Source organism: Eucyclogobius newberryi, unplaced genomic scaffold (genome assembly GCF_026437365.1).
Source record: "Eucyclogobius newberryi isolate DKJ021-1_F unplaced genomic scaffold, fEucNew1.0.hap1 SCAF_19, whole genome shotgun sequence".
Taxonomy (NCBI): domain Eukaryota; kingdom Metazoa; phylum Chordata; class Actinopteri; order Gobiiformes; family Gobiidae; genus Eucyclogobius; species Eucyclogobius newberryi.
Genome location: NW_027315823.1, coordinates 20,404,910 through 20,420,791, shown reverse-complemented (window position 1 = coordinate 20,420,791; position 15,882 = coordinate 20,404,910). Strand labels below are relative to the sequence as shown.

The window sequence follows — 15,882 nt, the reverse complement described above, 5'->3', positions numbered from 1 at the left end:
ATACAAGTTTAATCCATTTGGCTTTCTGAGTAAAATTAAGGAAAACACATGCTTTGGGCACAATATTTTCTTGTGTTTTTTCCCCCTATAAATTTCTGCATGAGAACATCCATCTTGGAGGAGGCCAATCATGATTAAAACATGCTGCCTGATGTAACCCCTCCACCCAGCAGCCGGGTGGAACAAGCTCAGGCACCAGTGGTTCTCTCTCTCTCTCTCTCCTTCCTATCCAATTCTTAACAATTCTCTTATACCTCAAATCCTAATAAATAAATATAAATATGTGTAAAACAATCCTCCTTCATTGTTGTATATTTTATACAACCCTATATTGTATCTTTATAATTTAATAGCATTTTAAACAATGTAGAATTGATTTTGAAGCTGAATCTCCGAGTGGCAGTTGAGCATATTTTCTCAAATCACTTATTACACTTTGTTACCCAGACAGAAGGCCGTAGGGATCTAAGCGTTAGGCCGGACACACAGTGAGCAGTAAGGGCAGTTTTCTGCTCTGGCTCGTCCTTGTGTGAGCGCATCTTACTGTCGCTACCTTGGCTCTCCTATAATATATAATATCCTATAATATCCACACTTGGACGCAGCCCAGGTAATTGGCCTAACAAGGGCTAAAACCTTTGCTTGTAGTGAAGGGAAAAGTAAAAAGTGTAATGTAAGATCACTCAAAGATACAATGGTCCAAAGCAGCATTTATAAGACGGATCGTTAAGGAAAGCAAACTATTCAGATTTATTGCTAAAACTGTTTTGTTGATTCACCATTCTTGTAAGGGATCTCCAAGCAGTAAATTATGTTTTTTGTTGTTTTAGGGAGTCATGAGCTGGCAAACCGGGTTTCCATGGCAGCACCCCTTCAACAAACCTGCACAGAACCACCTATACAAAGTTACCAGCTGCTCAAATTAGTAACTTCTCCCACACTCTCATATATACATTATATGGTGTCTTGTTTTAACACAGTATTTTCTATAAAGCCACTGATAAATTCCAGAGATGTGTGCTTTAGAAGATGCAATTATAGCCGTGGGAAGTGAGTTCCTCTCAGTGGGGAGCCGCAGGCGCAGCAGGCGTCTTTTGCTACAGGAGAATCTCTCCCCACCTGCAGCCTCACTTTGCTGCTGTTTAGTTTTCATAGTTATTTCATGTGTGCTTTTTATCTCTCACATACACTTATGACTCATTCTGTCATATTGTATTTAAAGAACGTCTTCAATCTTCTGACATTTCACTTCAAACTAACTTAGTTACAAAATCCCAACAATCAATGCATTTATAATAGTTTAAAATGAAACCTACGTAAATTCATCCTGGAAGACCTAACTCCACCCGATCTACGTCCACTGCTACACTAGGGCCACCTTCTCTCCAGCCTCCATCAACGCAGCCGTGTTACTCCTCCCAATCAGCGCAGTTTGCCCCATTTAAACCCTCATGCAGTTGGCTCGGCCGCTTTCAGTCTGTGCTGCGACCCACCACCTCCCCTCCTCCTCCTCTGCATCCCGCACATCGTCCTCATCATCATCTCTCCCCTCTCCCCATATCTACCACCACCTCCCCTCCTCCTCCTCTGCATCCCACACATCGTCCTCATCATCATCTCTCCCCTCTCCCCATATCTACCACCACATACCCTTCTCCTCCTCTGCATCCCACACATCGTCCTCATCATCATCTCTCCCCTCTCCCCATATCTACCACCACCTCCCCTTCTCCTCCTCTGCATCCCACACATCGTCCTCATCATCATCTCTCCCCTCTCCCCATATCTACCACCACATACCCTTCTCCTCCTCTGCATCCCACACATCGTCCTCATCATCATCTCTCCCCTCTCCCCATATCTACCACCACCAGGCTCCAGGCCCTGGGGGGAGACATCTAATATAATTCTGTTTTGGAGCGCCCATAATCACAATGTCTTCTGTGCCAAATAACCCATGTAATAAAGCTGGCTAAATGCTTCTTTCTGTTTTTGTCTGAGTCTCTCCAGGGTGAAATGGCTTCACTTAGAATTACATGATGCATAATCTGTCACACTGCTTCAAATGTTTCCATGTTTGATTTGTTTATACCTAAAGCCAAGAACTCAGAAGCTGAAAAATATAAATTATATTTGAACTGAATACATTTTTTAACATGTAGTGACCAAGTCATAGTCAAGAAAACATAAAATGTTCTTCCCGAAACACCATATTAACATACATACAACCGTAAAGTGACAAAATACAAAATGTAGAGCCACCGCTCAAAACACCAGCATCACTGTCCCACACACAATGTTTTACAAACAAATGTCTTTGTGACAGAAACGCAAATGAATTCATACTGTAACTGTGAAAAAACAGTCTGGTTAATTAGCCCTTTATATATATTCTTTATATATTCTTTATATACAAACAGAACACTTTGGACTGAAGAGAAATGTTGCTGTTTTTGTGACAAACTTATGTGAAATTAAGAATAAAATGTGTTTTTTTTAGGCAGAAACTCAATTTGTTATTTGTTTATTACAATGAACTATAACGTTTATTTAAAAAACTATTTAATATGCTTTTAAATGGTTTACGGATTGTACAAAAAAATTAATTGATTCATCAATTAATCGAAGAAAAAAATCGATAGATTCATCGATTACTAAAATAATCGATAGCTGCAGCCCTAAATACTGATGTTTTAGTTCATGGCAGTTTCAAAATGGTAAAAATGGTGGTGAAAGAGTAAATGATCTTAAAATCTTTACAACACCAAGTCGTACATGAAGATTTGCAACTCACGATGGACTACCAAAAGCGTCACTAGATCAAGCGCGGTGTCAGGATACAAACAAACAAACAAACAAACAAACAAACCACACAAGACAGGACACAGGGTCAGCTGCTGTCTTCATGTGCAGTGACAGGGCAAACAAAAGAAGAAACAAGTGTGGAAGAAATCCTGAATATAACGGCCCACACGAGCTATATGTTCAGTCTGCAATGGAGTATGTTAGTCATTGCAACGATAATGACACATGAAAACGTAGTACACACTTCCACTTTGCTATTTTCAAAGTCAAAGTGCTCTAATTGTCTGTTGCTAAAGTTGACTACAAACAGCAATCAAAAATACCAAAACTGTTGGATACTTATTATTAACGACCCATGTTGAGGTGAGGGACATCTAAGTATGCAGTGTGCCCGGCTTGAGGTACAACTTTTTCTTTATAGATTTAATGAAAAGCTGTGAGTTTGAATTCCAGTAGCTAGTTTTGATGATAGCTCACTGGCAGATGATCATGAGAATTATCAAATGACTCTGGTGCAGTTTGGTGTCATCACAGGAAAAAACAAAGGAACCAATGTTCTCCCTGTGTAATGAGTTTCTCGCTAGTTCCTCACAATCCCATAGGATACTAAGCCGTCTGTTCTAGAGAGAAATGTATTGCACAGATGATGGAATAGAAAGCGTGTAGTGAAACTGACCGCTGATGGTGGCTCTCTTGGGCAGGATAGTTACAGCGGCCACAGCGGTCTCCTCCAGCTGGTGAATGGGGCTGTTCTTGGCGCCCCAGCTGTCCGAGCCAATCCACAGGAAATGTCCCACCTGCTCTGCCCTTTTGGTGGCATTCAAGACCCCCCTACAATCAACATAAACAAAGGAGTCAGAAGGGCTGAATGACAATTTGTCTTATGTCAGTGGTCAGACCTAATTTGTTCCTGATAATTATAACTTGACTGAAAGGTTAATGTTTTGGCTGTTAGGGCGCAGTTATTTTATTACTTGGTTTACGGATTTTTAAATTAAATATATTGAACAGGCGGGCGAAATATAAATATAATTTCAAAAGATTTTTTCTTCCGGGTTTTCCCAAAACGCACCACGGGAGGAGGAGGGGGGGAGACGCTGCGCGCAGGTGAGTGTAACTGTAGATTTAGCGTGTTTTGCATTGGTAGAACTGACGCTTCTAAGTGTACAGCCTTAGTTACAGCAAAACACGCTGGAGAAAATGCGGTAAACAAGTTTAAAATGTGTATTTGACACGGAAACGGGCGCGAGCGTCTTCTCATGCTCTCCCGGGGCCGCGCGCAGGAACGGACCCGCTCAGTCTCTCACTCCCGCAGGATTTTGACAAAAAATTGCTTCACGCGCTCTTATCTTTTGACTTAATACCGCTATCTATATTTCATTTAATTCTATTTTGCATTGACGGCGGTACTTTATAAAAAAAAAAATCATAATAATTTGTTTTATTTATATAGTAGAAATCAATAATCTAAGTGCGGCGGATCCGTAAAGCAAGTAATAAAATAAATAAAGGCCTAAGGGATCAATAATTGAGTCTTTTTGACACATTTTTATGATACAATAGTATTTAAAAGCTACTGTTCTTGCTTTGAGTGTATATGTCCAGTAAAAAAAAAAAAGATGTAGGCCGCAGTGTGTTGCAGTGTTTACCTAATATCTTCGTCTGAGGCAAACAGGATAACAGCCCTGGCGTAGCGAGTCTCCAACAGCAGACGAATCACTTTATCAAAGTCCGATGGTTTATGGTCATGTGGGATCTTCAAGGACTGGGCTATACAAATCCCACCTGCAATTAGAGCACACACAATATACATTAAGATCGATGTTACATAATAAATCTTCAGAGTTTAAACTTCTAGTGTGCAACAAGGTGCAGTTTTAAAGTTCACAAGCATTTCGCAAATACACGAAAGGACAAAAGAAGACATTTCAGCAAAGTGAATGTAGAAAGAGGTACACCGCACTGTATTTCATTTCAATTCCTTGATTCAGTTCATTGCCATTGCACAATTGTATATATGGGCAATTCAAATTTGCTGAATTCCTGATGAAGTGAAAATGTTCACCAATGAATTTCATCCACCCAGTTTGACACCATTTCACTGCAAACATGTGACAGAATCAGAGAGAACCAACACAAAGAAAACACTCTTTCCTTTGCCCTGAGAGATTGCATATCTGGTTGAATCATAATTAATACTTCCAAGATTACCACTGTACTTGCCCTATTATTACGTTTAAAGAGTTACAATAAATCAAATCAATCTTGCTGCTTTTGCCCTGTGGTCCAACATTGCTACTGGCAACATTTGCACTGAGCTTTTTTTTCCAACATGCTGTCAAATTGAAATTGACACTGAGGCATAAATTATAATGCCCCATGTGGTATATAATTACAGCATTAGTTGTGATCTGAATGCAGGAAGCTACCCATTATCCTACGATATCCCTGTAACTTGGCGGTGATAAAAATGCACACTTTGTGGAAAGTATGTGTGGGTAAAATTCATTGTTCAATTGAATATTTGCTGATACTGTACACGGACATGAGGTGTGAAATTGAAATACGGCACTACAAACGTGCATCGGATCTGACTAGATGCTGAACTTAATTGTGTGGGAGAGAACTGGTGCGACTTTGACGTTAATAATGTTTGATGAAAATATTTGCTAGAGGCACTGAGTCAGTTCCCAAGCACCTCACTAATATGGACTCAAGAGGGACCGGAGAGAGATACACGCTCTGACAAAGAGGGAAATGTTTCACTTTCTGTTCAGGCAAGCTTTTAACTACAGTTGAAGATAATAATAATAATAATAATAATAATAATAATAATAATAATAATAATAATAATAAATATAGCCGCAAGCGGCAATGATCGGCCCTCGCCACGCCGCCGCCACACCGCCGCCACGCCGCAAGAGGAGGGGGCGCTAACGCGCCCCAATTGTCCTTTTATTACGCCTACTGCTGAATCTGTGACGCTGTCACATCTTCTCCCCTTTGTTTTACCATCAAAAAGCTATTTTATTTTGAATTCTTGGCAAAATGTGCGGCTTTGCCGCACAGACACCGTGACTCTTTGAATGAAAATGTGGATAACTTTTGATGGTCCACCCCTGAAGATGAGTCCCACCAAATTTCAGGTTAATAGGGCTGACGCCCTGGGAGGAGTTTGTGAAAGTCTAAAGTGTAAACATGTTCTGGCGATTTCCCCATTGGAATAACATGAAAGGTTTCGGTCATCGTTGGGCAACGCCATAACAATTATGACATGGGTCTCATTGACTTTTTTGATGGGTAGCTAAAATTGAGTTGTGTGTCAAATTTCATATAATTTCGCAAAACTAAACATTTAACCTCCATATAAAATCTGTAGGGGGCGCTGTGGCGCCAAATTAATTTATTTCACTTCAAGTAGGTTTAGGGCAAAGAGTTTAACAACTGATTCTAATTTGATGCAATTCGGACTTTATCTGCGCAAACGGCAGAAATTTTAAATATGGGAGATTTCTGAAATTTTAGTTACAGTTTGCGGCTTCGCCGCACAGAGACCGTGAGAGGTATCAATGTAATTTGGATAACTTTTGATGTCCCACTCCTCAGTAGCATTTTCACCAAATTTCAGCTTTTTAGGGCCAACGCCCTGGGAGGAGTTCGTAAAAGTACGACGTTTGGAAAAACTCCGAAGTCATGTTTAGCCATTTTTGAAGCAATATGGCCGACATTTGGTTCGGGGGACGGCGTTGCCGTAATAATATTTTTTACTTCTCTTGTCACCATCTACCTCTGCGCCAAATTTCATGATTCTACGATCAGATTTTTTTTGGGTCATTTCCCATCTCTCAATGCATTTTTGGTACATTTGGTGGCGCTGACGCGCCAATTTTTTTTATTTTAGAAAAGGGAAATAGCCAGAATGTAGAGAGGCACGATTTTTAGAGGTGTGCAAATTTTTGTGACTTTTCGTCAATGTTCACTGGGTGAAAAATAGGGGGGTTGGTCCCGAGAAGAAGAAGAAGAAAGAAAGAAAGAATAATATTCCGATGCGAAAACAATGTTTCCCATTTTTCAAATATCATAAACTATACATTTTCGGAAAGCGCTCGCGCTTTCCTACCTCATGGTGTGGGTCCCTGGTCACTGACGGGTACTTTCGATAATTTTGAGTGGGCTCCGCCCACTTTGTGTTTTTGGCCCTCTATACAGTAATAATGTTAAATTTTTGCATTACATGCTTATATGCACGGAACATGCAAGAGATGGGGAACGTATTCGTGAGCTACTTAGCGCAAATGAGTGCTTTATATGGGGATGACGACCGCTTCGGTCGTCATCAATGTAAAGTGCTCGTTTAGTGCGAACTTTTGCACGGGCTTTGCCCGTTTACAACGGTAATGTTCCATTTTCCTACAACTAATTAGTATGCACGGGGCGTGCATGAGTGGAGGAGTGCGTTAGTGAGTGTTTGGAAGTGGGTGAGCGCTTCGCGCTCGATTTCGTGCGCACTTTCGCAGCCGTGCTTCGCACGGCCTTACGAGATTAATAGGCCTCTCGCCAGCTTGTGGCGCTCGGGCCTAATAACTTTTATTTATATAGCGCTTTTCAGTGACCCAAAGACGCTGAACATATATAAAAAAAGGGCATTTACAGACGGGGGGGACAACACGTACAATACACATTAATATACAGATAAAATGAACAAGACAGAAGAAGAAGAGAGAAAAAGATGGGATGTAACAGGGGGTAGAAGAGTAGGCAATGGGGTAGAGGAGGCTAGGGGTAGGGGAGGTCATAGGCTTGGGTGAAGAGGTATGTTTTTAGGCGGGATTTGAATGTTGTGAGTGAGGGAGAATGGCGGACAGGTTGGGGGAGGGAGTCTATTATGTATATATATACTTATATACATAATAGATATATATATATAATTGTACACAATGCATAACATAAAAGGCCAGATTGGCTTTTTTCTTAGCACCTTTTAAGAACAGCTATATCCAAAGATTGTATTTAAAAAGAAAAATACAAAAATACACATACACACAAATAACAGAAGCATGAACACGTTTGTTTGGCGCTAAATTAAATTACTTTGACTAATTTGTGTATTTGAATATCATCTTATTTAGATGTTAAAGGCTAAGGATAAGTTCACTTAAAATGAAGATGAATGACTGCCATTACAATAATTGCCTTGTAAAAATATGACCTCCCAATAATCAAGTCATCAATAATCACATCCACTGTCGCTGTGGAGTTACAGACCGGCTGCAAGTCCCTACTTTAATCTATTAGATACATAATTACCAACAGCACAGAGCTCATATACCTGCTTGCAATTGCAAAGTGGCTTTCAGAAGTGAGATTGCTATGAGGTTTGACTTCTAGTTGGTTGATTAGTTTGATTATTAAATTATTCTTAATATGTCACAAGTTACTAGTTACTACCAACACAACCAACCCTAAATGAGTTCTTCTTTGACAACGGGTGGTGCATAACTTTACTGTGCATGCTTAAGAGCAATATAAATGTTTCTGTCTCCCAAAAAAGCTACTGCAGTTGAGTTGTCATCTGCATTTAAATAAAAACCTCCTGCTCAGGGTTATTGTTAGACCTTCAGACCTTGAGAATAAGAAGATTACCAATTCATCAAGTAAAAGTGACACAGACTGACACATTATCTGGCTCAAGAACACAACAAAAGCCATTGAGGAAAGCTCAATTTGAGCCCGTAATCTTCAGGTAACGATCCACTCATATTATCAACAGCTTTCTGACCAAACCTATTCTACTTTACACATTTTCAGCTGTAACTTTCTTCTTTATCAATATTGCATAGAATCCTTTCATCCATTCAGGTTATGAAGGCCTTGCTCACATAATACTCATTACTCCAGAGAGGGCCAGTGTCAGGACAGGTCTGAAAAGTGAACCGATCTGCCCATAAACCATTGCTCCGTCTGTAATCCCTCTTTCCAATATGAAAAACATCAGATCAGAGTGATCAGCCGCTGTCATGTACGTTCAAACTGTATATCTAAGCAACCTTGTGCCCACACTCCAGTTAATATATGTGGGCCATCCATCTGTCCACTCATCCTATGGGAGCTGAGCCATTAATCACAGGGCAGCCAATAAATGTGTTGGGCCATGAGGTGTGGCTGCTGTGGGCCGGTATTGAGGTCCGTGTGATGTATGTCAGAAGATATGCAGAGTGAATACAAGATCTGACGTCGCCTTGGCACTTACAAGTAACCGCACATTTACGTTGATGGATGAGAAAGTTTGATCGATCGAAGTCACCAGAAGTTTTAGGGGTTGATACAAGGATAGCAAAAGTCACATCAAAAAGTATAGTCCCAGTGAATTATTATCAGATGAAAAAATATATATATATGTTAGGTTTGGGCACTTTTCCTCCCTATTGGTTATAATAATATTTTGTCTGTTCAGTTTTTGTCTAATGATCTGTTTAGTTTTTTATTAGATTGGCTCCCGGCCGCGGGTGCGCGCCCTGGAGCCTTTCAATGGAGACCGGATGGGCTCATCTCGCTCTCTCTCAGCTCGGCTCCGCCCATCCCGTTACGGTCCCGCTTCGTGGACACACTCGGCTTGCCTGCTCCCAGCTGGCTCTCACTAGCAATAGCACTAGCCTGTTTTGTTTGGCCTGGTGGAACCGGTAGTCCCATTTTCGCTTTTGTTTGGGGCTAGATAGGGGGTTTGGTGTGTCGTATTTTTGTGCTTTAGGTAGAGGTGTCGGCACCGGCTTCGACGGCCCTATCCGGGGTTGGCCCGGTGTCGCTCCTATTTTTTTTCTGTTTGGCTGGCCCACCAGGTCCACCTTTCTTTTTATAACTTTAGGGTGATTTTTAGGGCACGGGGGTTCGAAATTTGGCATTTATTTTTGGTGAAAACCTAATAAACTTGTTTAAACTTGTCTTTGTCTCCGTGTCCGTTTAAATATGTTAAACCTCTCTTCGGGGTCATAACAATATATATATTTTCAAACTGCACTGATCATGGCGTAGTTAAAATATAGCAACAGCCCCGTACAATAAATCACTCCGGTTGTTTCATTAAGGCAAATATAAGCCTTGTATAAACCTTTTTTTTTTTTTTTTTAAACAGATGACTAATGCTTTCTTAGCCAAAACAATATTTTGCGTCGACCATTCCAAAGACAGCTGTTCACTCCTCCTCAATCCTTCTGTCCCGGAGCCAAGCAGCCTCCATAAACACGTTTGACTTATTGCCGTATCGCGTGCAGCTCGCCCAACACCTTTACTCAGTGCAAAGCAAATTTATTTGTATTATCCAAGACAAAATATTGATTGAGGTGATCATTCTTCACTTCAAGTATATCTATATTTTTGTACGCCTCCACACTTGTTGGAGGGACTGAGTTAAGCCCTAATTCTCCACAGCCAGCTGAGTGCAGGAGTTATGGCAGAAGTGTGTGAAGTGGCACTGTAGTGTTATGGTTGGTTGCTCACATTGGCTGGAATAGACTGATACATGCTGGATAAAACTATATGCACAAACAATACAGGCTTTTCCTTTACCTTTTCTAATGAACTACTGTGCGGCAATTTGCAGCGAATTTATGCCAATTTATTCTTAATTACAGCACATTGTATTATCTTCATTGTTCATTAACAAACACTTGGAGTAAAAATCGTTTGGTCAATTCTACAGGAGGCATCGGCTAATGACTGTTATTAAGATATTCAATTATACTTAACAGTCAATGACTTCAACAGAAGAGTACTTTTCAATTTTATTTCAAAAGCTTATAGACAGTAAAGAAAATGAACAGTGATTATGGTACTGTTTTTTTCACATTGGCTGAAATTAAAGGTGTACTATAGACGTGTATGTATGTATCACCTGTTCTTCTCACAAAAATGCTGTTTGTCTGCATGGAATCTTCCACAGTATAGTATTAAACATGAATTTACTCAGTTACAGGTGTAACTTAAAACATACTTGGTTTTGGTGGAGTCATCAACTTTTCATTTTGATTTTAAACTTTTATTACATTTTGTGGAGCATTCCTGGCAAAACAACAAAATTTCCCTGTAGAAAAGAACTTTTCGGCCCCTTCACCTAACAACTTCCTGTGTAGATCAGATCAAGCGTTATATGTTGTGTAAATACCCTGTCACTGACTCTCTGCATTACACACAGACATATACTTCTACTATCTACTCTTTATCTATACGAGTATCTCTCATCTGGGAGACAGCTGTGAATCAACGGTTTCAGTAGTTTGGTTGCTCTTGATTTCTGTACCATTACCCAGGAAGATGTGTGATCAATGCTTTTGATTGGCACAAAGACCAATGTAACAGTGACAACCTAAAATGGTGTCAGTGCTGACTTAATAACTAGGGCAGTTTTAGCTCACTCTCACTTCGACACAGAGACACATTTTCAGGGCAGAGCACCAGAATTACCCCTGTAACCGTGTCATTTTCATTGCTTGTGGTTCTATTTAGGAAAAAAGGTAGCCTATCTAGAAACACCATGCATAATTTAGAGTGTTTGATCAAATAAGTTATAAATGGTTTGCTTTGAGAGTGGATGAATCAAAAACAGAGAGAGAGACAGAGAGAGAGAGAGAGAGGCTTTCATCATTGCAGGCAGTGTTCAGTGGGGCCATCAGCAGAATATCAAAGAGCATGTTTGTATTCACCCCGATCCCACTGCGCACGGACAGAGATGTTACTGCACATGCCCTGGTCAAGCTTGGGTCACATACATCTGCATAACCACACTCCAATACACTTGACAATTGCACAGCATTGATTCTGGGAGTAAAGCAAAGGCTGAGTTGAATCATACCACTAACAGACTAATCCCATACACAAAAAAGTGTTTCTTGATGAAATTTAAAAAAAATATGATAATAGTGACAATAATCGTAAGTTTGGTGTGTTGGAATCACACGGTTCTATTTGACGATTTGTGGGAACATTGAGTGATTGAATGCTCGAGATTTTCTGGGATTTTTGAAATTCTTTTAGGTATGTATGAGCCTAACCCAAACCCAAAAAAAACATTTCTTGTTCCATTTTGTGTTCAGTGGTCAACTTTAAACCTCAAGTACATATGTATTTATCAGATAAAAGGAAAATACTAATCCTGATAATTCTGATAACGGTAAATATCAGACGATAGCAGTTGGTAAATCAATCAGATATTAGAGAGACATGTAGACATTGCTGAACCCAGCCAAACATTTTCCTCCTTGTTTTATTTTCTTCATTTTATATTGCTGTTGTGTATTGCTGTGCCAGGAATGCAATGAACAGAGTTAGAAGAAAGGGAGAAGATCATAGCACAAACGAGACTTGAGGAATTTGTTCGTCCAGGCCGCAGCTTTGTTGTGTCATCTAGAGGCTCCACAGAAAGTCTGGCAGCAGCAGCAGCAGCAGCATGACAGATCACTGAGTATGTGCCAAAACTGCAGTCCTTACATAACCTGCAAGTGCCTGGAAAAAATAAATAAATAAATAATATATATATATATATATATATATATATATATATATATATATATATATATATATCTTATCTATCTTATACACATATATAACATATTTAACATTATTTGGAATGTTTTTGATTTGGAGGGGTGAGTTACTATTGTCTTCATATCAGGCAGGGGCAATATGCTTTTTGCTTCTACCCTAAATGTCATGTAACCCCTTGAAGTAAGACATCTGGGTACAAGCTTCTCTGCTAAGCCATTACAAGTCTCCTTAAGACTGACTTGTGAAATATTAATAGCCCTGTGCCAGAACCTTCAGTGAGAACAGCTCCTTTGGGAGTCCCATTTTCCAGCCTGCATTGTTCTAATAATTAAAACATGCATACTGTGCTGTGTCTGACTTTAGTCCCCCCATTTTTTTCCAACTCCCATTGTTTTAGTGTTAAAGACTTAAACTACATTGTAAACTTGGTGCCTTGTAAATTCCTTCTATTTTGAGTAAGCAACAGTATGGGGAATGCCATTAGGGGGCTGTTTCCCTGAGTGTTGGAAAGTGTCCATTATTTCCCAGTGTGAATGTAGTCTGAACCAGTTTTCCTCATTATCCAAGATGTACTCTAATCCACTGATAGCTCTATAGTTATTATATAGTTTGATAAATAATGTAACCAGTAGAAATGTGCCAGGCAATGATGCCATGTGACAGCAATGGAATGTCACTCACCAAGACTGCATTCAGAACTCAATCAATGCTATAAAGTTCACCCTTCACTAAAGTTTTTGCATATTTCTGTATCAGCAACACTGCTGCCAAGAGTCAATGCCTAATTAAGCCTTCATTAAGACTGAAAAGTAGCTTTAGTAATAAAACAAAGATAAAACCCCACAAACTAACCAAACTTTTACGGTTAGCAGGCCTCTAAAAACGCTAATCAGATTCACACTTTTCAATTCAATTTTATTTTTGTAATGGCCAAAATCACAACAGCAGTTGTCTTGGAAGGCGACAGTGAAAAACAAATTAAACAATGGTCATAAGACTTGGCAATGTTCCAGCATCCCGTGTCCTTAAACAAATGTCGCCCTGTCTTTAGACCCTCCTTCTCGGCCAGGAAAAACTACTAAACCTCCCTGGGTAAAAGAAGAAACCTGGAGGAGTTCCACAGTGAAGGAGAGATCCGACTCCCTCAGCCGCTGTTGTGATCGCTAAGGCAAGCAAACCTATTGTAGACGGGAAGCTCACAGTGCACTACAGGCTGGTGTTTAGCGCAACGTTCCCTCCGAACGGTCACAAATTGGTCCCTATTCTGTTCCTGGTCTAGTCCCGGCAGCACGGGAGGCGCTGAAGGGATAGTCTTAGCCTCGCTAGTACTGCTAATGCTAACACACCTGTTTCGCGGTCTGATACACCTGAAGCTACAACCTGGCTATAGCTAGACTTTAGCTCCTCTAAACAGCAGATCCGCGCTTCTAACTCCGTAACCCTGGCCTCCCAAAGCTACCACTACACTGCACTTCACGCACCTGTCATCAGAGAAAGAGCCAGGGTTCTGACTCGACATATGACAACTTGAGCAGGTGAAGGCAGAGGAAGATTCAGCCATGGCGCTAGCGGCTACGCTAGGCTAGCTCAGACTGAGGCTAGAGAGCGAGGGGGTCTTAATCTACGAAATACTGAACAAAAGTGAACTGTATGAGGCTCCGGATTGTTTGTGGAGCAATCAAACTTTCACTGGTGTATAGGAGGGTAAACTAGTGTAATCCGTGGATTAACAATAGAAAGTAGTGAATGAACAACTCTGAAAACATGATACACTCACCGGACATTCTCCGATGAAGGAAGTGTCCATTTCTTTATATAAAACCAACAATGCCAGGGCAAGTAACATACCCAACATACGCAGCTCAATAAGGCGCAAAGGTTCGCCAGCCCATACAGAAGGGCCAAGCAGCGGCATAAAGGACAAGGCTCAACCCCCGAAGCCTGAATATAAGAAGTTTGGATTAGCTCAGGATGCAAATAGTATTCCTACGCACAGTACTGAGGCAGAACCTTCTTCATGTTAAGGCTCGTGAACGCGCACCCTTGACATGTGATGTCTGACTGCATCATAGCCGGCTACGATACTTCAGACCCCAGCTTCAAAAGATGTGCCAGCCACCAAAGCAACAGACAACAAAAGCCATGAGGCGGTGCATGACGGGGCTCAGCCACACCGCGGCACTACAACAATACAGGCATTAATCAATGGCTAAAGTGCTGATTTGGGAAACAATGGATTGAATAGCTACCTGGCGCAGCGAGGACAGGGCGTATGCAGGACCGGAAGCTGAAATGCACATGTCAGAGAGAAGACGAGAGAGGTATGTCGGTGTAGTCCCTCATTCATCCAGGAGAGTTCCATTGTAGAAAAAGGTTCAGTTGTAGTCATCTGGACTCAGATGACTACAACTGAACCTTTTTCTACAAAACGAGAGAGGCTTTTATACTTTTTCGTGCCACCTACTGGATTTCAATATGTGGCAAAACCCCATACTGTCACACTTGGTGCATTTAATATTATGCAAAAACATGAAATAATGCGACATTTGTTGAAGTACACTAATAAAGTTGGAGACATCTAGTTGACGGGAAATTACTACATTCAGCGGCCACTTGTAAAGATAATCTCCAGGGAAGAATAAACCATGCAACAACTCCATCAGACGTTTTTGTTAGTTTTACTACGTTCCAGGCTACCCACTAAAAGTGGTTTATGTGAAAACAATCAAGTGTCTTGCCCAAGGACACAACAGCAGTATTCATGTGTGGGAGCTGTAATCGCACTACCGATCTGTGGGCCAACATATACCAACTCAGCCCCCAACATAACCATACATTTAACACCCTTGCAGAGAGGCAACATCTTGCGCTGCAGTGTTTGAGAAACTACAGCAACATATCACAATTGAGTTAATACCAGGTTTTCTCCCGTGTCCGTTGTAACTAATTATGTAAAGAAAAAAAAAACATCGAGATAAATGCTGCAAATTTGCTGTAATTTCCTTTTAGGGCATTGTGATGCATCGCTGTCATCGAATAAGGGTGTGGTATTCATTAATGAGAAGTGACAGGGCATCCTTTGAAGTGGAGGTCACTGTGTGCTGCTTGTTTGCCTACAGAGATCCTGATTACTGCACTCACGCCTCTTATTACACACAGTTCAAGACAAAGATGCTCCTGATCAAGGAACATGCAGGTCATTTTGTCATATATAATCATCCAAATGGAACATGAAACAGTATTATTTTCGAAGAGTAGATAAAAACAAGGTATGGTTCTCCCATGAAATATACACTCTATACACAGCGTTTTGGTAAAGCATAAGGGTAAATCAAAGCTGCAGGCGGCCACCGTGCTTTGTACTCCACTCTCACAAACCTGTGCAATCATGTCCTCAGTCTGTTTATTATTAGGCCTTCAGGGGTATTTGAACTTAGTCACAATAAAACAAAACAGATGACAACACATTAGACAAGGACGCATCACCGTCGCAAATTAACACAATTCTCCATTCTCAGAGACCATAGCACTTTTCATGTG

General features: G+C 40.7%; 1 protein-coding gene across 2 annotated transcripts in view; it reads right to left on the bottom strand.

Moving 5' to 3' along the window:
* Positions 1 to 15,882, bottom strand: part of grm7 (glutamate metabotropic receptor 7) — a 226,229-nt gene that overhangs the window by 109,988 nt on the left and 100,359 nt on the right. For both annotated transcript variants that reach the window (XM_072452079.1, XM_072452078.1), the window contains exons 3-4: positions 4,455 to 4,590; positions 3,482 to 3,636 (exon numbers count right to left, since the gene is read on the bottom strand). In XM_072452079.1, coding sequence (XP_072308180.1) covers positions 3,482 to 3,636; positions 4,455 to 4,590 — 291 coding nt within the window. The remainder of the gene's footprint in view (positions 1 to 3,481; positions 3,637 to 4,454; positions 4,591 to 15,882) is intronic.